Source organism: Eubalaena glacialis, chromosome 1 (assembly GCF_028564815.1).
Source record: "Eubalaena glacialis isolate mEubGla1 chromosome 1, mEubGla1.1.hap2.+ XY, whole genome shotgun sequence".
NCBI lineage: Eukaryota > Metazoa > Chordata > Mammalia > Artiodactyla > Balaenidae > Eubalaena > Eubalaena glacialis.
The window spans coordinates 170,555,322-170,581,843 of record NC_083716.1 but is presented as its reverse complement, the minus strand read 5'-3'; the positions used below and the strand labels follow the sequence as shown (position 1 = coordinate 170,581,843).

At 36.1% G+C, this 26,522-nt stretch overlaps 1 protein-coding gene across 1 annotated transcript in view; it reads left to right on the top strand.

Annotated features, from left to right (window-relative positions):
• The window catches only part of KCNH7 (potassium voltage-gated channel subfamily H member 7), a 441,344-nt gene extending 415,825 nt beyond the window's left edge, over nucleotides 1–25,519 (top strand). Inside the window, exons 11-16 of the mRNA XM_061200781.1 lie at nucleotides 857–1,062; nucleotides 2,856–2,955; nucleotides 11,037–11,288; nucleotides 16,102–16,270; nucleotides 23,696–23,888; nucleotides 25,250–25,519. Coding sequence (XP_061056764.1) covers nucleotides 857–1,062; nucleotides 2,856–2,955; nucleotides 11,037–11,288; nucleotides 16,102–16,270; nucleotides 23,696–23,888; nucleotides 25,250–25,519 — 1,190 coding nt within the window. The remainder of the gene's footprint in view (nucleotides 1–856; nucleotides 1,063–2,855; nucleotides 2,956–11,036; nucleotides 11,289–16,101; nucleotides 16,271–23,695; nucleotides 23,889–25,249) is intronic.
• The last annotated feature ends 1,003 nt before the right edge of the window (nucleotides 25,520–26,522 follow it).

The following is a 26,522-nucleotide window of genomic DNA, read 5'->3' as shown; positions in this document are numbered from 1 at the left end:
TAATACACCTAAGCATTTGACACAGTGCCTGACACCTACTTAGTCCTCAATAAGCGTTTGTTGTTGCGGTCGTTATCATCCTCATCATTGAAGGACACCTAGGAAAGAGGTGACATGTGGCTAGGCAGAGGGGATCGGGGGGTGCCCATCAGAAGCCAGACAGTGAAACAACCCCAGGTTTGGCAAAAAAGCAGGAAGGACACACTTTTAGAAGAAAGGCCATAAGGCCATATAGTAAAAAAGCATGACTGTATTTTTTTTTTTTGAGAAAATGTAACTAGCTTTATTAAACAATTAGGCAACTTTATTAAGGGCAAATCCAAAAGTGGTTACTAAAGGAAACAGGGTATGTTCAAGTTGTACCCCTAGTCCTCTAAGTGTTAAAAGAGTTCCACCAAAACCCCACGTTTGGCATCACCTCCGGAGACCATCCTGAGATAGAAAGTTTTAAAATTTGACTCTCCACAGCCTTTCCCATATTCCTAGATTGACAAAATTAGACCACACCTACTATTGGCAAGACTCTTTTCTAGCAATGTGTGACATAGCAGACTAAAGCCGTGTTTGCTGCATTCCAGATGCTTAGCCAAAGAATCAAAACAAGGAAGTAATGGGGATTATACCAGGACCAGTGCTCTAAGAGGCAAAATTCCAGTCAGTGAACAAACATGACTGGGGCAGCCAGTACGAGGTACTGGAATTTTGCTGCCCAAGTGTCTGTTGGCTGTAGGGTCTTACATATGAAATTTTTGGTTCAGGGATTGGTCAGTGGTCCCCTTCTACTTTCAGAAGCAAAACATTAAGTTCAGATTCCTTTTATTTCCTTTTTTTCCTTTTCTCCTTTTATCTTTTTTAGGAAAAAATGATATATTTGGAGAAATGGTTCATCTTTATGCCAAACCTGGAAAGTCTAATGCAGATGTAAGAGCTCTCACGTACTGTGACTTGCATAAGATCCAGAGAGAAGACTTGCTAGAGGTTTTGGATATGTATCCTGAGTTTTCTGATCACTTTCTCACAAACCTAGAGTTGACTTTCAACCTAAGGCATGAAAGTGCAAAGGTATATGTTGCCTGCTTACTTTTGTACTCTGACATTTTATTTTATTCTTGGATTGCCCAAATACCTCTGAAAGATCAAGCGGAATAGTGTAGAAAAACTTAACCAACTGTGAATATTTGAAAGAAAAAGCTAACTTAATATTGGAATTTCTCAATTATAGAGAAGGAATTCAGTCTAATTTCTTTCAAGTATATTGAATAATTTTAGGTAGTTCAATTAAATTTGACCTTTTAGGAACTCTTGGGTGACATATTTGATTTATAATAGCCTTGGTTTATATTGAGTGTGACAATTATTTGTAATAAATGGGTGATTCTAGGCTATTGAAAATTGCCTGGAAGAGTTTATCTTATAAAGAGGTTAAAATATTCTCTCAGCTTTTACTTACACCATAAACTGTTTACCGATATCTTTTCAATAATTATGAAGGAGTTAAACTCTTAAAGTTTAGGTCCATATTTAACACAATTTCTAAATTGTGCAGAAGTATAAATTAATCAGGCTTATACCTGAGTCAAAATTAATGCTACAGAATGAAGAACATATATTCTACTAGAAATAATATTTTAAATAATTCTACATATGATTTAACCTAGGATGAATTTTGAGAGTGTAGCCCTTATATCCCTCACCCTCTTCCACTATGAAAATGTGTCCTTATGACCTACGAGTATTCTAAGAATATAGATTTTATCTTGCAGCCCACAGTTTATTACTAGGTTATTTCTCCATCCCCTTCCCCTCAAACCTCATAACCCCAACTCCAATTCTAAATACTTTTTTGTCAGAAACCAAATGTTTTGACACTTGCCAGTGTATTTTAATGCTAACAAATAAAAGATCCTCAAGTCCATAGTTAGGTAAAACGTGGTATATTTAATTCTCCCTGGAGTTATAGTAATTCCCAGGGTACTGTGAGAGACAAAGATTTTAAGGTCACAAGAGTACCATTTGATAACCTGAAGCACCAGCTCAGATAGTTACTTCTTTTCAAAAAGCTGAAAAGTTGAAAAATAATTAGGTGGTAAGAGGTTCAAGTTACCAAGAGTATATTCTTTTTATAATGATTTTAATTCAGAATTCTATCAAATTGCAGTCTGAGGTCACCAACCTCATTCTTACTTTGCTTTGAAAAACAACAAGCACCTACCTCAGATAACTTATTTACATAAAAAGTTTAGGCAGCAACCAAATAAATAAAACAGAAGCTTCCATTTCTTTCATTTATTTGGAAACTTCCAGTTTTGTTTACAAGAGAGGGAGGAAGGAGGAATGGGGAACAAAATAATCAAGGGTTCAGAACATAGTGTTTATTGAATTCAACCTTATATTTATTCTTGTGAAATTTAACCTTGCCATCATTACCATGTAATTTAAACATCATAGCTAATTATAATTAGTTTACACTTTTTTCTCTGCAGTAATGCAGATTCTGCAATTTTTAAAATTATTATTATTATTATTTTAACTTTACCAAGTTACATAAAATATATTCCACATGAAGGAATGTGTTGTCTCTAAATGTTGACAACATCATCCCCAAACACTTCTGGTAAATAACTTCTACAACTCTGATTTCCCCATTAAGTGGAGAAACTACTAGGATTATTCTAGCAGACTATTTTATAATTTAGAGAAAACCATTAAGCAAAGTATTGTAGCTATTTGCCTGCAATCTAATAATTAAGTCTCAAAGTGGTTGAAATAATATGAAATAGTAAAGAGTTTACTGATGATACATTGTGTTCAAATTGAATAATCTTCCATTTTGTCTTCACGTTCCATTAACAAAGGCTGATCTCTTATTACAATCCCAGTGCATGAATGAGTCTGAAGGAGACAACTGTAAACTACGAAGAAGGAGATTGTCATTTGATAGTGAAGGAGAGAAAGGTAATTCATTCTTTTCTAAAATTTAAATGCAGAACATGTGGTTATCAGTTCTTCTTACTTAAATGCTCATTATACTTCTGATTTCAAGGGTAAACTTTATTCAGACTTTAAGAAGGCAAATCCTTTGCTTTTTTCAGTAGCTAATGATATGGTTTCTGATTGATAGCTCTCAACAGTGTTTCTCAAGACCTGATCCTAGGCCCTCTTCTCTTCTTATTCTATGTCATACTCTTTCCCTGAGTAATCTCATTTATACCCATAGTTTAATTATATTTTCACATAGGAGAGGTACATATTTATATCTTAATCCCAGACCATCTGAGCTTCAGTCTCATATATCCAAATGCCTATTAAGTCATCTACTTGAAATCGCAAGGGCAGCTCAAACTCAACATTTCTTAAATTGAAATCATGATGTCCTGCTGGAAACCTATCTCTCCATCAGTTGCCGTGTCTCTAAATGGCATCACCATTCAATAAACTGCACAAAATAGATCTATCTAGGAACCAACCATCTCTCAACCTCTTCATCAACCCTGGTAACGAGTCTTGTTAGTGGCACCTGCAACACATCCATTTACTCTTCAAACTAGGTCTCTATTGGTTCACTTTTCTCCATCTTCAGAGCCACAACTCTGGGCCAAGCTACCATAATACTGAAACACATTTCAGCTCACCTTCCCAACTTGCCCTCTGTCATCTATTCTCCACACTGGACCACTGGTGATTTTTTTTTTTCTAAATGCAGGTATGTTTATGTCACCCACATATTTAAAGCGCTCTAAAGACTTCCCATTCCCTAAATTCTTCATAGGGTAGGTTTATGCCTACATCTTCAGTCTTATCTCATACCATCCTTTCCTTCACTACCCTAACCTGGCCTTCCCCATCAGCTCCTCTCTTTTGCAGCATTTATTCCAGTTGTACTTCCATATGATTTGCATCATCATTTAATCAGTGATATCTGCCTGTAGATCATAAGCCCCATAGGAAATATTTAGTCACCTGAAGCTTCAGTGCTTGCCTCATAGCAGGTGTTCAACAAATATTTGTTGAAAGAATGACTGAGTTAATGAACTAACATTTGAGCCTTTTCCATGTGATTCTTTTCCTCCTTTTGCCTTCTTAATCCAAGTTCTTTTCTTGGCCCTCTTCCCTCTGGATTCTCTCCGAAGGGGAGAGCATCTACTAGCTTTAACTTGCCCTAAATTTCAAGTGAACTCAGCTACCCTCTCTTTCACGTACATCATTTTTGTGTTTTTGCTTATATCCTTTCCTTAATTGGAATTTACTCCCCTATCCTCAAACACACACACACACACACACACTCACACACAACTATATCACACCACTTTTTCATCCATTAAATTACATTTTTTGTCAAGGTTAATCTTCAGTGATATTCAGTGTGAACTCTTTCTTGATTTCCTCAAAAATATAGGTTTTCTTTCTTTCATGAATTCCTAAGCCACTTCCCTGTTGTTATACGGATGGTCCTTGACTTACGATGAAACAATTTGTGATTTTTTCACTTTACAATAGTGTGAAAACAATACACATTTAGAAGAAACCATACTTCAGATTTTGAATTTTGATCTTTTCCCAGCTAGCGATATGCTGTGATGCTCCCTCGTGATGCTGGGCAGCGCCAGCTCCCAGTCAGCCACGTGATCAAGAGGGAAACAGCCAATACACTTACAACCATTTTGTTTTTCACTTTCAGTGCAGTATTCAATAAATTACATGAGATATTCAACAGTTTATTGTAGAATAGGCTTTTGTTAGATGATTTTGCCCAACCATAGACGAATGTTAAGTGTTCTGAGCATGTTTAAGGTAGATTAGGTTAAGCTATGATGTTCAGTATGTTAGATGTATTAAATGCATTTTCAACTTATGATATTTTCAACTTACAATGGGTTTATTGGGCTGTAACCCCATTGTAAATCAAGGAAGATCTTTATTTTCAAAATCTGCCCTGTATAGTGGCTATTGGTATATTTGTCCTTTTTCTCTATCAAACTGCAGATTCTTTTAGCAAAGCATGGTTGATAAATATCTGTTGAATTGGGCTAACTGTTGAATCCTCTGGCTGATTGCAGAACAATAAACCATTCACAGATAGGTGATAATTTATTACTGCAATGCCCTTCATTATTCTCCTGGTGACTTTTTCTAAAATCAGAACCATAACAGTCAAGCTGTTCTTCTGTCGACTTGATCTAAATCCCTTATCCTGAAGTTAATCTCATATTTTGATCTCACTAGAAATGAAGAACAGCTTGACAATATTGTCTATATAATAATGTCCCCCATACAGTTGAAGATTTATTAAATCTCCTTTCAATCTTGTTTAGTTTCTTCATTCTCAAGCTAAATAACTTAACGTTTTTATCTCCTGACAAGACCCTGAGAGCGTGTCACAATTTATATTGTGCTTATGCATGTAGACATTTCTATTGATTCTGAAAACTTTTCCTTTAATCACAGGCTTAGTCTATAAGACCCATTTTATATAAAGTGTTGATGGTAAGGGATTTGCCTGCCTATAGCTCTTTGAAGTTTCCTGGTGTGTCAGTGAGTAAGCATTTTTTGGTCAACATGAAAACACAATTAACTCCAGTTATCCAGAGCCTGAGAGCCTATTCCAGTCTTCAGGACTCCATGGTGCAATAGGCAAGTTTAAAATTTGCTGAAAGCAATTTAATCCCAATCACCTCAATCTAAAGATCTGAAAGGGCCGCTCATTCTATATTTCTTGATATAGAATCAATATCTGGGAGGAAAATGCATATAAGTAAGTATAAAGAGCAGAGAACTTTCAGAAGATAATTGATACTAAATGATAGTAAATTGATACTAAATGATAGGAGGGTACATAAACTAAAAGCTGCCCATGAAATGTATTGATTACTTTAGAGTTGGTTTACTGCTCATTTGAAACAATACCTTGAGGGCAGATATCCAAGAGTGCTGATGACTGTGAATTAATCAGCAGAGACATCAAGAACCAGAGGGAAGAACACGTGGTTAGCCATTGGAGACAGACAGAGGTTGAGTCTTACAATTAACCACTCACGACCTACTCAACACAACACTGGAACTCTTCAGGCTTCAACTCTCACCTGCACAGCGCCCCCCATCATGCCTGCCACGTGGTGCTAAGGAGCTTACATTCAAAAAGAGATATTAAAAATGAAAAGATACATATAGAACCTCTGCAAGTTGACTTGGACTAAATGGAAGCTTAACATGTCAGATCACTTCTCTCCTAAAATGCATTTGTAGATGAAAGTGGTTTGTCCTCATAGGCTGCACACTTCTTTTAAGAATATAAACTCAGTTCCTGACAAGAAAGAGTTGTCAGTTCAGGTCCAAATTTAAGGACACTTTGTATTTTTTTGAAGATATATTCAAGAAGTTCTCTTTCCTTCCTAAAATTCTGGCATGGAGGTACCCAGGACCTCCCCAAACTGCCTATGGTCATTGTAGGGGGAGATGTTATAGTTCCTGAGAGGGAAGTAAAATGTTATTTTTACAGAAAGTGAAGAATAAAACTGTATCTTCAATGGCTTCCTTAGTGATCACAAGCATTGGCAAAATAGTTGGACAGAACAGAAATAAATGTGGTATAACCGTTCGGAACATGTTGAAAAATAGTCTCTAACTGGTCTTCAGAGTTGGGTTGTACTTACTTCACAGTGTGCCAATGTGGCTTATTGGGTTGTGGGAATACTTCTTTTAAAATTTTGTGTTGTGGAACTAAGATCCCACAAGCTGTGCAGCACAGCCAAAATAAAATAAAATAAAATAAAATTTTATGTTGTGTATATTTTATAATATACATAAATTTTAGTACAATAGCATGTATAATGGCACACGAGATACACACACACAAGCATATATATATTTTTTACTGATAGCACTTTTGTGACCAAATATTTGGAATATTCTGCTCAACTTTTTCTATGAACGAAAAATGCAATATCAAAGTAGCTACTAATGGCTGATTTAGGGAGCCAGTGACCTTTTGAGAGAGAATAATTCAGTGAGAACAGCAATTAACAGGCCTCCCCAGAAAACAGAAAAAAATTAAAATGTGCTAAAGATACGACTGTACCAACCAAAGGGATGGAAATAAAGGTGAAAAAAATATTCAGCATCTTCTTTACTTTGGATTTAGATAGTGCCACGCATGTCATAAAAAACAGGTACCCATTTTAAGAGATATACACGGCCTAAGAGCAATTTTCTCATTTCCCTACCCATGTAATTTTTATTGAAATGGGCACTTCTATATATATCAACTGGTAAAATCTAGTGTTCCAGAAAATGAGTGGAAAGAGGTCTTGAACTCATCATACCTGTGTTTCAAAGAATAGCAATAAACCTTATCTCCTTGTAATGTTGGTTTAGTGATTTCACATTGCCATCCAAAAGTCAGTAAAGTTTTGAAAGTGTTTCTCCAAAATAAATAACTTCTGTGAAAGTTATTGAAGTTAGGAGTAAATATATACACTGTTAAACTTCTTTTTACAAAATATGGGTGGGTCAAATTCTAATTTTATTAAGTTTTTAAATATATTGCTATTATACTTTAGCATCTCGTTGGAATATCTTCTCCAGTAATAAATAATGATTAGCTTTTGTTATCCATTTCAGTAATATATAAATGTATCTTTCTTTATTTTAATTTTTAAGATAAATTCTTTATTTATATAGAAAAATGACTCTAATCCACTTTCAACTTTCTTTGATGCTAGAGAAGAACTAAAGTACTTGAGATCAAATGAAGAAATTTATTTTGGACTCCAATTTTCCAATGAAATAAATGTTTTTTAATGCATTCGGCTGGAAAATGCTCAACTTATCTCAAAATCGTTACCAGTAGGAAATCTTAAACGCAAATGCTGAGAGAGTACATTAAATGCCTCTCTTTTACCAAAAGTTGGGTCCACCTGTTGGGTCTGACAAATAAAAATGATAAATCACCTGAGAGAAAGACTCCATAAATGATGGAGAGAGCACAAGCATTTGTTCCCAGATTGTTTGAAATGTAAGAATTTTATATAATCATTCTTAAGATGGATGGGTCAACCACTCCATCAGGACATTCGTTCTATGCTCTTCAATCCATCCTGAACACAGAGAGACACCTACAAGACAATTCACAACTGCTTTAGAATTGGCTCCTGTGAGAAAAGGGGAGGAGGTGAACTGTCAGCCCGCAGAAACAAGGGATTTTTTAAAAAGTTTTCAGTCATCTAAATCAGAAAAATTCGAGGCTTAATTAAATAGGCAGGTTTTTTTTCTTTGTAAAACGATGGTAACAGGAATGATTATACAGTCTCATTTCTAGCAAAAGGGAAAATGTAAAAACTACTCAGATTACTATTCGGAATACTATTTCTACATAGCATTTTAAGAAAACAACATTAAGAAATCGTAATAATAAAATAGCATTGAGAATAACATTAAGGAAAAGAGTACCTAATGCTATTTAATGTCTATTAAATAATCCAGTTTAACTAGAAATGGAACAAGCCATCAAAATCTAGAGGTACCTGGAGGCCAATTATAATGCATTTCAGCCCAATATCATGTATTCCATTAGCCAACCTCCAGCCTAAGCCTGAGCAGTTTCCACTTTTAATCCACAAATAGATTGTCATTTTAAATGATCAGATTTGAAGCTTTGATTTATCTAGTATGGAACAGAAAAATGTTGCAGTTGGCCCGCATCAGAGAAACTGTTCACGTGGCCTGAGTTCCAAAACGCAGCTGGCTGATGATCCAGTGGCAATGAACACAGAAATAAATGTGGAGTAATTTCCCCTACGTATTAGAAAAAATTCAAGGATATCAAATGTTTTCTTCTTCTTTCATGATCCTGCTTTTACCTGAAATTCTTGCTAAAGGATTTAGATACCACGTGTACGAAATAATTTGCTCCGTTTCACTAGAGAACTAGATAATAATCCCTCATTCACCACATTTTGTGAACACATGTCCCGAGTTGAAATCAGCAAGTTATAATTCAGTTTAGCAATATATGTTGACTGATGAATTTGTGCCTAAGCATCCAAAATCAAGCCATAATTTAGTAAACTAAGACCAAGGCCCATGTGGTAGGTGGGACAGAACATTTTACTATGTATGAGGATTTACAAATCTACAGAGAACTCGCAAGGTCTTTTAAGCCAAAAAGGCGAAGTGATTTAATAATTTGTGATGTACATTCATTACAAATATCCATGTTAGCATTATCCTTACTTAGATCAGAGACATATGAATTAGATGTTAATTCAGTTTACATTTGATTCCGCTGGAAAAGATTCCATGAACGTGTTTAAAAGAAAAGCATTTTGGGGAAGATGAGAAGCCTTTGTTGATTCAAATCCCATTGATGCCCAAACTGCACAAACGTTTACTTAGGAGCAACAAACTGATGCAATTCACAAAGCAGGTATGAGTATAATTTAGAGAAGTGAAGTGTTTAAGTTTTTTAACATTTACTAGCATAAAATTGGAAACTATTATTTTTTGAGGAATGAAATGATATGTTTATAAAGTGGGGAAATGTTGATCAAATTTTCAGGAGGGGAGAAGTTAAAATCAAAGGAAACAGAGGAAGAGATGACAAGAATGAAGGAAGGCTGTGTCCGTGACACTGGAGAGAAAGGGCTTGTGTAAGAAGAGTTGATCTGGATATTTACAGGCAACTAGATTAGCGGCTGAGTAGAGAAATATAAGTGATACTGAGTAATCAATGATGTCAACAATGCTTGAGCCTGGAAACGTCTGTGGTCTTCTCAGTAATGATGAAATCACTGAGCAAGTGGGGAATCTTAAAGAAAATAAATTAAGCAATCTGCTTGCACTACATTGAACTTTAATTGGCAAGGTGTAAACTAACTCCTTAATAACAATTTCACATGAAGCTGGTTTTTAAACTCTATCCATTTTTACCTTGGGCTGCTTTCTAGCTTCTCATATTTTAAATTATGATTTTTTTAAATAAAAGAAAAAGATCTCTGTTTAATTTCTGTGCCATATGGGAATTTTAAAAAACAGTTGGAAGTTTCTCTGGAGTGGCCTTAAATCAGTTCATTTGGCCTTCTATAAATAACAAAGTAAGCACAACCAGGCAGAGAATAGATGGAGACACTGTCTTAAACATTTCTCTAGAAAATGATATACCTTCTGGAGTATGTGGGTTAGTTATTAGCGGTAACCAGATGGAGAATTATACTGTCTCCCCAGGACACTAATGGAAACAAGTTCTGCGATTTGTCTCTTGGAGTTTTTGCTGCTGAAATATGTTCTAACACAACCTTCAGGGCTGAAATTATCCTGACATTTCAGTATAAAGCAGCCAATATGCACTACTGGCTTTAATGTAATTAGGTAAACCTACCTTAATTACTGTGTTTAAGCTTTATATTCCTTGCAATATCCTGCACAACCAAGCTGCCTGGAATGTCAAGGCCATTACATGCATTGAACTAGGGTTGAAATTCAGCCTGCCAGCCTTTACCACAAGGAGGCTTCCGGTTTTGACCTTCACAATGTGGAATGACCACCACAGATGAGAGGGCATGAAGGTTAAAAATAAACAAACAATAAGCTGCACAGCAGTGACATTTTAGAATTGGAACACATTTTTCTTCACTTTTTCATTTCCTTCAAGAAAGAGTACACCATATTTTAAGAATACAAATGACTGTTGAGCATGTATAAATAAGGTTTAAGTTATCCTAAAGTTTTTTTTCAGAGATATAAACGCTATTACTACCACAGATATTCTTTTAATTTTGGAACGAATAGCGTATCTCATTAAGATAATCTAATGTCCTATGAATTAAGAAAAAAAAAGTCTTCTTAAATAGTTACATTCTCAGTAGGAAAAAGAGAAAGAACAACTTTTCTGGCAGTTTAAAAAAAATCTATGTTAAAGTTATTCCAAAAAAAATCACTATGACAAAGGTAGTTTATGTAGCGCTAGATAGTGCAGTAGGCATAGAGTCTCACATTTGATTCTCTTCTATAAAATAACTTTTCTTTGATAGATTTTGGCAAAGGAAGCACCACAAATGATCCAGAAGACTCTGTAGATACCATAAGACATTATCAGAGGTCCAAGAAACACTTTGAAGAGAAAAAAAGCAGATCTTCATCTTTCATCTCCTCCATTGACGATGAACAAAAGCCTCTCTTCTCAGGAATTGTAGATTCTCCTCCAGGAATAGGGAAAGTAACTGGACTTGATCTTGAAGAAACAGTGCCCACCTCAGGAAGAATTCCCATAGATAAAAGAAGTCACTCTTGCAAAGGTAATCAAGTTTCTCCAGAATCTCGTTGTCTCTCCTCAGGACTAGTCACAAAATGGTGACTTTGCACAAATGAAGAACCATACCACACATTAATCTAATCTGCAACTTTGTGATATATTTGCAAAGATCAAATCTTAGATCATCTACAAAGTGTTTTCAGGGTTCTGGAATAGTGGTCATTATTCCCAATTATAACATAGGAGGGTCTGTGTGGCCAGGAAGACTTAACATAATGCCACATAGAACATTGTAGGAATGTCTATTGTAGTGACTCTGTGGGGAGAGGGGATCGATGAGTATTTGAAGAGAGCAAACCCATTGATTCTTGTATGTACCTTCTGTATCCATTCCTCACCCCCAAACCTGTTTTTTTATAGCATGAAAGGCCAATGCAATAAAAATGCAATAAATACCAAAAAGAATTTCAGTTTACTGGGAATTATGAGAAAATGGGGAGAAATGCTCCTAAATAAAGTATGCTTTTGATCCAACTCATTTGAACACAATTGTTTAAAAGGGATACCCAAATATATGGGTTTTGTTGTAGAAAATATGCATGAACTGGGTAATTGTGCTTAATCAATATATCCAGATTAGATGCTAAAGGGTGGAAAACTCAGGAAAACTTGAGGACTGTCACATGAAAGAACAATTAACTTCTCATCAGGAGCTAGATATACGGATCTTGTTAAATCTTGCTAAGTGGGTGCAAGAACAGGTACGGGCAGGCTGCTCGGGTTCCAAGTTCAAGTCTGTGACTTACTCCCTTTATGTCTTTCAGTAAGTGATTTGACAGACCCCACTAAGACTCAGTTTGCACATCTTCAGAATAGGAATAATATCTTCTAACCAACTAGTCTGTTGTGATTACTAAACAAGAGAACATGCATAAATTACTTTCTCTGAAATAAAATCCCCAACTCTGCTTAGTATTTTCTCACAGTTTTTCTTTTCTAACACTTTAATCATTGAATATAGTCCTAGATATATAAAAATGTAGAGATGAAGAAGGTGTAGCAAAAAAATCAAAAGAATATAACAGAAATGAAGGGAAAATAGGATGTTCTTGACCTGGCAGGATACAAAATTATGACACAGAGTAAGTAAATATTACCTATCATTGTCACCATTATTTGAAGTGACTGTATCTGATAACAAAAGTTTTATTGAATCTAGGATGTTTAGACTTTACATTTTTCTAGAGTTACTTTCCCTATTTTATCAAATCAGCTTTTGCAATGACCCCAAGTTGAAGTAAGCTAAGAATATATGCAGATGTTCTCTGGACAATCTAAAATCTTGATGAAGTGGATGAAAATAGTACCTCATTTATCACAGTGGAAGAATGGAATATTAGATGTGATTACCAAACGTCCCGTTTTAGTTATTTATGAAAATGGATTCTGGGAAGTACTAAAAATTGAAACAGGTTGTATCATGGAAGGTAGAAGTTCCGAAGAACTTGCTGAACCATCCTACTATTTCCAAGAGTCAGCATAATGTGGGCCTGACTTCTTTCAAAATACTTCTTGTTGTTTTCCTCTTGAGTCTTAAAGTCTCAAGTGACACGTCATTAATGATATATTTTGGGGATTTGATTTGACTTTATAATGACTCTCGCTGACAGCGAATTCTCATGCCCTTCATCTTATATCTTGCTTTGCCACTTCTTCCAATTATTTTTAATTAGCTATTCTACATGCACAATAAAAGATAGTATTCTAACAAATCATTTTAATATCTACAAATTTTAATTTTCAAAAATTTATAATGAGATCCCTATTCAAATAAATAATTACCTTTAAAATTCATAGTTAAATATTCATGTCAATTGAATCAGCATGATTGATGTTGTTATAGAGTCTATCAGTGTGACACATGGTTAACCTGCATAGTCAATATGATCAACCAATGGAGAATCCTAAAACTTTATTCACTGCAAATTTCATTCCCTAGTGATTTTCTAAGGTGAGATACTGTGCAATGTTAAAGGATTTGAATAAGATGTAGGGTGTAGCTGTAACTGCTGCAGCTTGAACTCCTAAATCCCCACAAATTTTAGTTTTATCATCAGTGGAAATGCCACTTACATTTCTAGCATTTGTCATGCTGAATCCAACAGAGGAGCACCTTTAGACAAAACTGAAAAGAAAAAATCGAACTAAATGGACTCTGATCCTACTGAGATTGAGGTCAAAAGTCCGCTGTAGGAAAATTGTGCACCCAGAGCAAAGTGAAAGTTTACTTTCTGTTCATCCATTTCTAGAAATGTGTCTTGCAACTATAGCAACATTTTCCAAGGCAACCAAGTGCAGATTTTTTCTGAGCTATATTTAGAAAGTATCTACAAGGATGTTCATTTTGATTAAGACTGCTACGCAGGATTTCCCCTTTGAACTCCTTTTTTCTTTCATATTGCTGTTAAAATAAGCTAATCACACATTACTGATTTTAATAAAAGAGTAAATTATAATCAAGGAAGACTTTACCCAATAGTTTACAATTATTCTTTTTTGTTAAGAGAAGATTATCAGGTTTTTTTCTTGAACACTGAAGAAAAAATAGAATCCTACATAATTTATTGCATGTGATTCACCACTGTTATTTAAAAATCAGTTTATTATATATGATTTGAGAATGAGAGCTATTAGGCATAAGTGGAAATTCTCTAAGCTTTCTCAGCACAAAACTTCTGAGCGTAATATGTAACTTCCATCCTATCCGTTTTTACTGTTTTTGTGTTATTGTCTAGCAAGAGGCTAGACAGGGAGAAACGTGGGCATCATCCGACCATTAATATGTGTGTTCTGAATATTTGTTTGCCATTAATTCTCCAAAATTGAAAACCTAGTGTACTAAGACATCTTATTATTGTTTTGCCTTTTAAATAGAGTCACATGTCTGTGAATAATAAATCATACTTTTCGGTGAAAATCTGCTGATGTATTACTGCACTTAAAAGTTCAGCATTATCATTTCTTGATGTTCATTTTCATTTGTTGTGTTTGATTAAGTATCAAGGGAAATTATATATTGTCACTTTAAAAAGAACAAAACACCAGGCTTCCATAGGCTAAGGAAGCCTTAATCACAAAGAACCATTCTGGAATTCATAGCAAGCTCTCTGAGGTCTGTTAGCCATTTCAATAGTACAGGGAACCCTGACCTTATATTTTTCTAAAACTGTCTTTGGATATGCTAATCCCTTTGTTAGAGCTTCACCCATTTGAAGCCGAAATTGTAGGCACCTCAGTAGATATTTCTGTGTATTCAGTGATAAAAGTATAGTGGTAGAAAAACCATGAAGAAAAGATACAGAAATTGTGTCTGCTACCGGAGGATAGGAGGTGCTTTTGAGCTATCTGACTGTACTTTTGAAGAAACTGTAGGAAAGGGACTTCAAAAAGTCCTACAAATCCTGTTCCTTGTTTCTAGAATCATAGCTAATCCTCCCCAAATCAGTTACTTTCTATCCAATTTTTAAAATAGCCAAGGATATAAATTCCTTAACTTTACATAACTTTTGTCAGTGTTTAATCATAACTACTTGTCCAAAGGGGGAAAAAAAAGGCTTTCTATCAAAGCAAAATCACTTCTTGTTATTCAAGTCTATTTCCATGTAAAAATGAAGACCAGTTCTAGACAGTCTTTTCCTCCTACCAGCCCTCCCAGTGAGGAAAAGATGCTCCTTCTTTATCTCTGAAATAAACCCCCAACTCCACTAGTATTTTTTCCTGGGTTTTATTTCCCAGCCCTTTAATCATTCTAAGTACTTCTCTAGATATGTGAAATGTAGAGGGGAAGAAAGCGTAGCAAAAGCCATCAAAAGTTTATGACAGAAATGAGAGGGAAAGTAAGATATTATATTTGCCCTCAAATACTGACAACTTGCAAATACAGATTGTAGGAGAAACAGTAAATTAAATGAGGCTCAGAAAATGAATCTCTGTAAGGAAAATGATTAAAACCTTGCTAGACTGAATTCTTCAAGGGCAGGGCCTATGTTTTCTTCATCTCTAACTCCCCCACGTTTAGCAGAGTGTCTGGAACATAGCAGACATGCGGACCATCTGAAAAGTGGACTTGAACAGATAAACAATATGTTTTAAAGTATAGCAGCATAAAAATATTCTAAATAAAAGAGCCCCAAGAAAAAATATTGGAAATTAATGGACAGAATACGTTAAAGGACAGTGCAGAAGGAGCTACACGGAAACATAAAACATGAAAGAATGTCATAGGACTAGAGACTTTAGGACTCCTCCCATCTTTAATGGCTCATGGTTCCTTGGCTCTACTTTGAGTTGGGTTGGCCTAAGGGAATCCCTCTGAAGATCATCGCTTCCCCATGGCTGTCTCTTCTTGAGCCCACTCCGAATCATGAAGTATGCAAATTATTCTGGGTGAAAGAGCCCTCAAATCTTCAACCTGAGGTGCAGCAGTACATACAAATGGTGCTGTTTCTTCCCAAATGTGAAAGCACAAAGTCATTGCTCTCTAACCAGAGTTCGGGTTGGCCATCCATGTTTTCCTCTTAGCACAAACTGGAAAGAAGACAAAATTGTTTTCAAGACTCATAACTGGCTGTATGTTTTTCTTCGTATGGAAATGGGTGCGGGAAGTGGCAGACAGGATCGGGGTGGATGAGATTCAGCTACCAACTGGTCGTGGTCCCTGGACAGGTCCCTGAGTCACTCTGGTTCTCTGTCTTCCTGTTAAACTCCAAGATCCCTTCCTGCTTGTATCGCGGATGTCTCTGGAGCTACAAATGGGCACCCAGAGAAGCTGACATCCATCTTGCTGTTTCCCACAGATATCGCTGACACCAGAAGCTGGGAAAGAGAAACCGCCGGAACTCAGGCTGATGAGTCTAGCCCCTCAGCGCTTCCGCGAGCTGCCTGGGGGATCTCTGAAACCGAAAGCGACCTCGCCTATGGAGAAGTGGAGCAAAGATTAGATCTGCTCCAAGAACAGCTTAACAGGTATAAGCAATAGCCAGGCAAAGGGAAAACATAATGCAAGCCCTTAGCTGGGTCTAGCCTTACTCTTTGTAAATAGCAAATTCGTCCTACCATAGATGGCATATACACTTCTTTATACACTTACTTATTTAAAAGAAGACTAAAAGTTGACAGAATTATTAATCTGTCTTGCAAGGAGCATTTATTTAGAGCGCTTCACACTTTTGGCAGCATGAATCCTCTTTTTTCTTTACTTGTCATAAAATTAGTATGTATCATCAGCATTGGCTGCCTAAGAAACCTCCTTTTTTATCCCCTCAAAACAATTCATATTTAGTTTGTTGACTAACACCCTTCCTCTTTCAATCCTCCTTTTACACTTTTTGGTTGTTCATGGTAACTTAGTATGTGGTACGGTATTTTTTTAAGAATATTGACAAAATGATTTAAACATTTAGTTTTTCAGCCAACTTGTCAAAAATGTGATTGAGTTAAAGCCCAGATCCTCTCCATTTTCCCTCCATCTTTGATCTCTAGCCTTTTAAGATAAAGAATAAATTTTGGTTTTAGGAAGGATGGAACCCCTTAACCCAAATCTACATGGATTCCTTAAAATTAAATTGATCAATGACATTCAAGGGAAAAAAAAATAGATGTATGAGTATGATACTGCTTTAGTTGTGTTACATGTGGAAAGTGACCTCAATTCAAGGTAGTTTCCAGGACATCACTGGGCAAGGTATTCCAGTAGTCACAGACAGAAAACTGCATGGATTAAACTAAAATGTTCAGGATTTACTAAATCAATTTAAAACACACAGTGAGTGATGAGGAGCGCCAGATGGGGTAATTAACACATTTCTAATAAGTGCAATCCTGGTAAAAGAATCATACAACCTGTATCCTGACTTATGCAATTTTATATATATACCTCATCAGCGTTCCAGGCTGATGGTGTGGTTATGAGGACCAGAGTTTAGGTTTGCACAAAAGGGGTCCACAGATAAAAAAAAAAAAACCCAGTGCCAATGACACACTTGCTCTATCACAGATATGTAAGGCCAAGTACACCTGGCCACAGCTGTGGCATTTCAGTTAGCCTGCCGAACAGCCATGTGTTTTATTGGCCTTTATAGGTAAAAAACGTGAGGCGTCAGAAGGAGCTTATACTGTGTGTGTGTCACCAGTGGGTGACCAAACTTGGGGGTGGCAGTCATCTACCCAGAGGTGACAGGAGAATAATTTGTTCTTTCCATCTCTTTCCATGTATAAGCCATGCTCTGGTTTGTTACATCATATTTCTATTCTATCTTTGGGATGTCTTGCAGGTTGCTACCATGCTGTGTGTATTTAATGTATCTTATGAATTCTGCCCATGTGTAACAAGCTACTTGCTTACTTGTTCTCTATACTTACCACATTCTATGAGTTTTGTTTATACTACATAAGCTAGCTATCTAAGCTTAATTTTTCTTCTGTGTTTTATCAATGCTGCTTGTAGTTTTACTGTTTTTTTAAATCTTTATGCCCAAATCGAACAGTGTCAAACAATACAGTAAACATAAAAATGTATGCACACACACATACATTACCATGAAAGATGAATTAGCAATTAAAACAGACAAAAGGAATTAGAAAACCTACAAATTTGTAAATTGAAATAAATTTGTATGCCTTAATTTCAAACAGAAGTATGACAATACTGTATGAATTAAAGATTTAATTTTGTATTTTTTGTTTTCATGTAATTTAATCAAAGTTTTTTTGTTTGTTTTGTTTTGTTTTGTTTTAACATCTTTATTGGAGTATAACTGCTTTACAGGGGTGTGTTAGTTTCTGCTTTATAACAAAGTGAATCAGTTATACATATACATATATCCCCATATCTCTTCCCAGTTTAAAAGTTAAAAAACTGAGGTCTATATCCCATTCTCAAGTGCCAAATGAAAGTCTTGTAAAATTGAAACTTATTTGAGAAAATTAAAACAAACTATCATTTACTTAGAGTCAGTAATTCCTAATTAAGGCTTAAGAACTTGACATGATCATACTTATTATTGCTCAGAGAAGCATATTTAGTTAATTAGTACATTTACTATCTCTCCCTGCTATTTATACCAAGCTACATTGATCTTTTAGCCATAACATATATCAAAATATATACTGTACACACAAAAGAATTGATAAAAGTGTGATCTCTGAACTTTAACTTCCTTGATTCCTGCCCATTCCTTTATTGTCAAACATATGGTATGCATTCAATTCCTGGAGTAAATGGGAAAATTACTGAATGAATGGATTAATGACAGGGACAGCAGTGATTTCTTCAGCATGATACTCACACAGCACTTGCGATTGGTTAGCCTAGATTAAAGTCATAACTCTTCTACTTAACTACTAATAGGATGACTAGGTCAAGTCATTTAAATTTCTCCAGCCTCAGTTTCTTTCTTTGACCTATACTGACCTGCAATACTGTTGTAAAGACTAAGGTAATACATGTGGAGAGTATATATGCTACAAAATAGAAAGTGTTGTAATTAGGTAAAATATGATTATTTTTTTTGGCTGTGTCTGGTCTTCATTTCGGTGCGCGGGCTTCTCTCTAGTTGTGGCATGCGGGTTTTCTCTCTCTGGTTGTGGCACGAGGGCTCCAGGGCGTGTGGGCTCAGTAGTTGTGGTGCATGGGCTTAGTTGCCCTGCGGCATGTGGGATCTTAGTTGCCCGACCAGGGATCGAACCCATGTCCCCTGCATTGGAAGGCGGATTCTTTACCACTGGACCACCAGGGAAGCCCCGGTAAAATATGATTAACAATGAACTTAACTTCATTTCTATTATTGATGTTTGTCTGAGTATGTTCTCTTATTTTTCATATTTTTCTGTGTTTCCTGATTTGGACCTTTCTTCTGGATGAAAATTGAGATTTTAAGGTTCCCTTGTTGCCTCGTCATGGATACCAATCATTGCTGCTAGTGTAAATCAAAGATTACTGAAAATACTTGCCTTTAATGTGTCCTGGGGCTGAAAGTGTAAACTTTTAAGGACATATACATCCAGGACCCATTTGGCTTGCAACCGTACTTTAATACTAATAACTCTTATTACTCTATTACATTAGTTTTAGAATGAATTTTTTATGATACTTTTTTCACAGCCAAACTGCAACTAAATCTTTTTTGACATGTCCTAGCATCTGTATGTTTTTTAACATATTTATTTTCTTTGACTAACTTCTTCCTATTTAGCTCTGAAATTGTCACAAATATTTTATTGCCTGACTCAGCTTAGCCTCTTTTGGATTTAAAATCCAAAACATTGCATTTTTACTGCACTGCCATCTCCAAGAACCTCTTACCTCCAGTTTACTCTAGAAGGCAAAAGTATAGAAAACAAGTTTGTAGAGGGCAGCTCAGTTTAGACTTCAACTTTGCGGGGTAAGAATCCTGGGACTCTTTCTAGAGTTGGGTCTACTCTGTTTAGCCTCAGTATTCTGTTCAAGTGTAGTAGAACTGTGAATTCTATCCCATTTGTTTCGCCCAGACACACATATTAAGTACACAGTGCAATAAAAACAAATATAAATGGTCTATCTTGGATCGTCCTGGCTGCTGCTGCTGCTTTTCTGCTTTAATGGCCAATTACACTATATGCAGGGTTAAAAGTCTACACAAGAAATGTTCTTACATATTTATATATTATGCCTACAGATATACATATATCGGGAAATCACTAATTGTTGATCCTAAAGCAGTGCTTCTCAAACTTGAATGTGCTTTCGAATCACCTGGGGATCTTGTTAAAATGTAGATTCTAAGTCTAGGTCTGGAATCAGCAGAGATTCCACATTCTAACAAGCTCCCAGATTTGACCATGCTGTGCATAGCGAGGCCCTAGAGGATGTAAAAGCTTTCAGTGATGATTCCATCCCTTGCAGAACACTGTGCCTGGTACACTGTGGGTCTTTTGAGTAAGTGAATGAAAACATTTGTTTTACACAGCTGTATAGCTATGCTGATGTAGGGGAAGAAAAATAAATTTTCCTTTACCTTTCTGAGTTCTTGGCTGAAACCCCTATAATAATAGACAGATTAATAAGAAAAAAACAAACATAAATTTATTAACATGTATACCTCACGTACACATGGGAGATACTCAAGGGAAAATTAGTAACTCCCTCAGGTGCCTTAGAGCTGAAGATTAAATACCATCTTAATAGGGAAAGGGGCTGGGGGATGTAGGTCTCTTAGAGGAGAATGAATGATCATTAGGAAGGTGAATGGGTCCTTAGAAGAATAGATGGGAGGTAGGATAGTTTATGACAAAGTTTGTCTCGGTGTGATGCCTCTTCAGTGACAAAAGTCAATCTTCCCTGGTTGTTGAAACTCCCAGGGAGGGGATTTATGACAACTGAGTTCCTTCTGGAAGATCTGCCTTTAGGCAGATAAGGGAAGTTCAGAGAAAGCTTTTCCCCACACTTGCTGTTCTCCAAGTGCCTACAGCTTAAAAGAATCAATATGCCAAAGTGGCTTGTTTTGGAGTGGCATATGCCTTCACTGACAAAAAAAAAAAAAAGTTATAAAATTGGGTTATTCTTTTCTGTTTTAAAGACAAAGCTGGACTTTTTCAAAATTCTCTGTAATTCTTCCAGAGTAGAGCAGATTACTTGTGTCATTAGAAGAGTCCATTCCAATTAAGCTGATAGACCCTAGCCATAAAACATGAAAATACAACCTATGCATAGTAAAGAAATTCCTCACTAAAGCTCTTCTTTGTTGAATGTTTTAGTCTGTTTGGGCTGCTATAACAAAAATACAATAGACTGGGTGGTTTTTAAACAACAGATATTTATTTCTCAGTTCTGCAGACTGGAAAGTTCAAGACCAAACTGCTGGGAGATCTAGTATCTACTGAGAGCCAGCTTCCTGGTTCATAGATGGCTGACTTCTCACTCTGTCCTCAAATAGTAGAAGAAGGAAGGGAGCTCTTTGGGGCTCTGGTTTATGAGGCACTAATGCCATTCATGAGGGCTCTACCCTCATGACCTAATTAAATCCCACAGGCCACACCTCTTAATACCATCACATGGGGGGTTAGGATTTCACCATTAGCATTTCAACATAAACATTCAGTCCATTGCATTGAAGTGCCCAAAATACCAGATTACTGGTTAGTAAAACCAAACTAAGGTTTGGTTCCAAGTCACTGCAGGAAGAGAGACCGCCACCTACACAGAGTCTGAAGTATTATCTCAGAAGGGGAAGTAAGAAGTAGGATATTTATAGGACTTTGGAGCCTGGGCCTTTCAAGGTGGGAAACTGAGTGGATCTGGGCAAAGTTCATAATATAATAGTTCAGAATTGATGGACACAGTGAAGTGAGGACCTTGAAGCAAGTATGGATAAATAAAATTTGTTTGATTAAGCAAGTTTATTTGTTCAAAAGAGCAGATTGCTGTCTCCAGTGAGTTAATCTATAGAAATTTCCTGAAGGAGTAAAGTTATTTATTCCCTTAGACTTATTTTTCCCAGGCAGAGTTTTCCTGGAACAACTAAGTCATGTTGACAGAGGTGGTCTGCTGTCTTAGCTAAGTCATGTTGGCACAGTCTTGTTCTCACCCTGCACCAGCTCCTTCACCTGCATGTGATGGTCTTGTGTCCGGGAATCCCACTCATGGTAGCATGTTGCTATTACACACTTCCAATAGGTTTTTCCCTCATCAACACTATTCAAATAGAATCTATGAGACAGAGATCCTGTTCCTTGGAGACCCCTGCTGTTTGACAAAGGTTTTGTGAGGACTCAAAATCGTTATCATAATTTTTGACTCTCTATTGGGTCTTGAGTCCCATTTGTTGATGCAGTTTTTATTATTCCACTCCCCACGCCCAAAGCCTTTTACATGTAATGTGTAAGCTACTCCCTAAATATTAAATGCTGTTAATGATGGGATAAATTCATACAGAAATATTTACAATGGATGTAGAATTTTCCTTGGGGACTCAGAGGAGAGAGAAATTAATTCTGAATAAGGGAAGATTTTGGGGTGCAGATAAAAATTTGTGCTGTACCTTGAAGTGTGAAAGAAAAAATTGATGCATAATAAAATAACGAGTCTCCTCTGTTTAGTTGGCACCATAAAAATATTAGATCGGAACAATGGGTAACAAATAGATAAATAAACTAGTTGATAATTCAAATTTTCTTTTTCAGTGTGTGGTTTTGACATTTGCAAGGCACAATCATGTATAATTTATAGCTATTTGTTTAGAAGACACTAAGCTATATGGCTATATACACCAAATATAGAAAACCTGCACATATAATGTGTTATCATGATTCTCAGAAGGAAGCTTTGTAGTGTTAAAAACTAAAAGGAAAAAAATGATTTTTTCTCACGTTGTCCAGGTTTATTCTCTTCTCTCTCAAATCAAAGGCTAAGTTCTCTCCACTTTGAATTTCACAAATACAGCATGTATATAACTGAGCAAAATTAGTCTATGATTTTAAATTTTTGGTAAGATTTACCTTTTCCTTGCATTTTTCACTGAAACAAAATAGTAAGCACAAATAAGAGTTAAAAGAAAAGTTTTCTAAAGAGGCATATGGTCCAAATTTTCTGTTCTTATACCCACATAATCCTTTTTTAATACTGTTAACACATGCAAAGGAGGGGAATCAGATCCATTGTATTTTGCTATCTTTCCCTTGAATTTTAATTTAAAATGAGAATGAAATTAACAGGCCAGTAGGCTACTTGTGAGCTTTAGGGGAAAAAAATGATCAGACTGGTATTTTGCAAACCAGATGGGTTATAGAAGCAAGTGAACATTTATGTTTGGTCTGTTTCTTAATTACCAAAGGCTCCAAGCTGTAGATGGGAAAGGAATTTAGCATTTGACAGTACTTAACATTAAGGAAAGAATACAATGAATGATATACAATATTTGACGTTTATAGGAGAGAGGTAAAGTAAAATATAGATAATATAAATTTGGAACACATAAGAAATTATCCAGTTGTTGCAGCTATAAGAGAAATGTGCTATGAAAACTTTTTAAACAGTAAATAAAATATTCACAAGAAACTGACCAAAACCTGATAAAAAGCACAGAGAATGACTGATTCAAAATGGATTCTGAATGCGTTTTACATTTTGAAATCAATAAAGCTTAATTGTAAAAATGTAATACAATGTACACTGCGAAAATGTAGCCTCTTCATTCAGCTGTTTTTTTGTTAAGATCAAGGAACAGGAAAGCAACGATCTTTATCAGAGCCATGAGTGAGATATAGAAAGTGAGCATCTCCGTGCTCCCTCTCCTGTCCTTCTTGTTTAAAGCAGGGCCGTAATTCTGTTCTTTGGTGGTGCTGCAATTTTCTCAAATGCTTTGCAATTCTGGACAATTTTAGGACTGTCTTCCCCCATTTCTGTCTGTCCTGCAGACTTGAATCCCAAATGACTGCAGACATCCAGACCATCTTACAGCTGCTGCAGAAACAAACCACTGTGGTCCCCCCAGCCTACAGTATGGTAACTACAGGAGCAGAGTATCAGAGACCCGTCATCCGCCTGATGAGAACCAGTCATCCGGTAGCATCCATCAAGACGGATCGAAGTTTCAGTCCTCCCTCACAAGTGAGTACAGATAGCGTATAACCAAGAGTGTCTCTCAGTGTGTTTCCAGGGACCACCTGAATCAGAATCACCTGGGCTGCAGTGGAAAATAGATTCTCATCCCCATCTCTGTTTTTCCTCAATTAGAACATCTGGGAATGAGCCCTGTAATCTCCATTTTAAACAAGCTCCCCAACCCCGACCTTTGCCCCCGATTCTTTTGCTCATTTATACTTTGGGAACAATGGACCTAGAAGAATGATCTTAAAACACTAGTATTTTTTTTTTAAAGAAAAAGCTTTTTTTCAAATATCAATCTACTTAAGTTTATAAATTGTAGAGCTTTGAAAGCTAAGGATTAGCCCTGGGTCCAAAAAATGCTTCAAATAAAGGTTTGTAATTTGCTCTAGTGACAAGAGGCACCCTTGAGCAGGGTCTCAGGAAGGACGGGGCAGAGAAATAGCAGCAATAACAAGCAATAGCAAGACCTGAGATCCAAGTGTAATCAGACTAGTAACCACATCTGTGCCCCACCCATCACCAGTGAGCTCTATACTTTTCTCACCTTGGTGATGGTAAGAGGAATGTTAGTGTCCTTATCCTTCCTCTGAAGTCCTGTGAGGAACCCTTTGAATTATGTTAATATGAAAAGTCCAACTCCTTTGGAATTCTATTTTGGGAATCGTTCTTAATTACTTAAACACTGTGGCCAAACTGGACCTAAGAACAATGATTTAAATAAGAACTATCAGAACTATCTTGTAAAAACTTTTTCAGAAGTTTGGGAATTGAGTGCAAAATGCCCTGGGGAATGAAACTATATTAATAGCACGAGGTAATGTGACTGAAGGAAAATAATGCAATTTTTCTAAAATATGAAAGTAGAGATAATTTATCTCGAGTTTTGAATGGCTGGGAAACATGCAAAACCATGTACTTTGTTTTTTGCTTTCAGTGGATTTAGATAATATTTTCTGCCAAGGGATGGGTGATTTTCCTTCCTTTCTTTTTTCTTTCTCCTTGTTCTCCAAATGTACTCACCAAATGACACACCTTTTTGATCCCAGTTTTGTTGGGAATTTTGAATTAAACTCATCTGGAAAACTCAATGTGAACTATTGTACTTAAAATAATAATAATAATAATCTGATATGGCTTTGGAGTAAAATTAAAGATCTTGGAATGGTTATATAGGATTATCTAAACTGATACCTGACCTTCAGTATCTTGACCCACCTTTGAGAGGGAAAGATTGGTTAATACCACTAATCAAATACAGATTTATGGAAAAAGAAAACATGTTTAGATTTCATGAGTGTAATTTTAGAAATATGTCCAAATGAATTATAAAAACATGTTTTCTTCTCTTTTCTTTCTATCAGTGTCCTGAATTTCTAGACCTTGAAAAATCTAAACTTAAATCCAAAGAATCCCTCTCAAGTGGGGTGCATCTGAACACAGCTTCGGAAGACAACTTGACTTCACTTTTAAAACAAGACAGTAATCTCTCTTTAGAGCTTCACCCCCCGAGGCAAAGAAAAACTTGCCTTCATCCAATTAGGCATCCTTCTTTGACAGATTCATCCCTAAGCCCTGTAGGAATCTTGGGTCTTCATAGGCATGTTTCTGATCCTGGTCTTCCGGGGAAATAATCATTTTGTACTATTTATTCCACATACAATGTAAGTGCTTTTAATGGCTGATTTCCTTTTTGTATTTAAATCCTCTCTACTTGACTCAGGGGCTCACAAGTTACCATTATATGCAAAAGTACTGTATATTTTCCTAAATTGAAGCTTGTAAGGTAAAATTGAGCAGTTAGGATGTAAATATATATATGAACTCTTTTGTTCCAAATGTTAAAACTGCCAGCATCTCAAGGCACCTTATTTTTTATTTTTATTTTTTAAATCATGTGCATGTTAGGAAACTCCAGTTTCTCTTGCATGGAGACTCCTATTTACTGCTTTTACTAAACCCATACTTTGTTATGAAAATGCCTTCCAAGCAAATAAGAAAGCAAAGGATAAAATTGTTCATGGATGCAACTCAGATGATCCTCAACTCATGGAGGTTCAAGGGGGAGATAGGGAACTTTGTCACTTTTGAGGACAGATACCCTTCTGGATTGAGATGTTTATAGTGAATTACATTCATTCCCGCACGCTAAAAAAAAAAAAAGAAATACAGTTTTAGAGTTATAAATCTCTGACAGTAGAGGAAACCATCTCCAAATACATGAATATAGGCCAGCTTTAATGAGGGCAAAAAGGCCTTTCTATTTAAAATTCTGTCTCTAACTGCATTCACAAACTCCCTAAAATTTTTCCACTGGCACGTTTCCTTGAATGCTCAGAAACAAGTTTCTCTAATTTTTCTTTTTCTTTGGTGGGGGGGCGGGGTGGGAGGGATTCTTCTTCAGAACTGCTAAAGTGCTACAGACGCAAACTGATATCCACAGCTTTCTTCTGACTCATATTTTAGGGCAATCCTGAATTTGATCAAAAGAGTTTATTGATGCATGTTGTTTTCTTTCCAAAAAACGTACAATTTTAGTTGATTTGTGTGGCAAAACTAGCTTCCATGAAGTATATGCCGTGCTATGGCTTTCTAATCCCAGCTGTGAAAGAACAACGTGCATTTACCTACGTATAA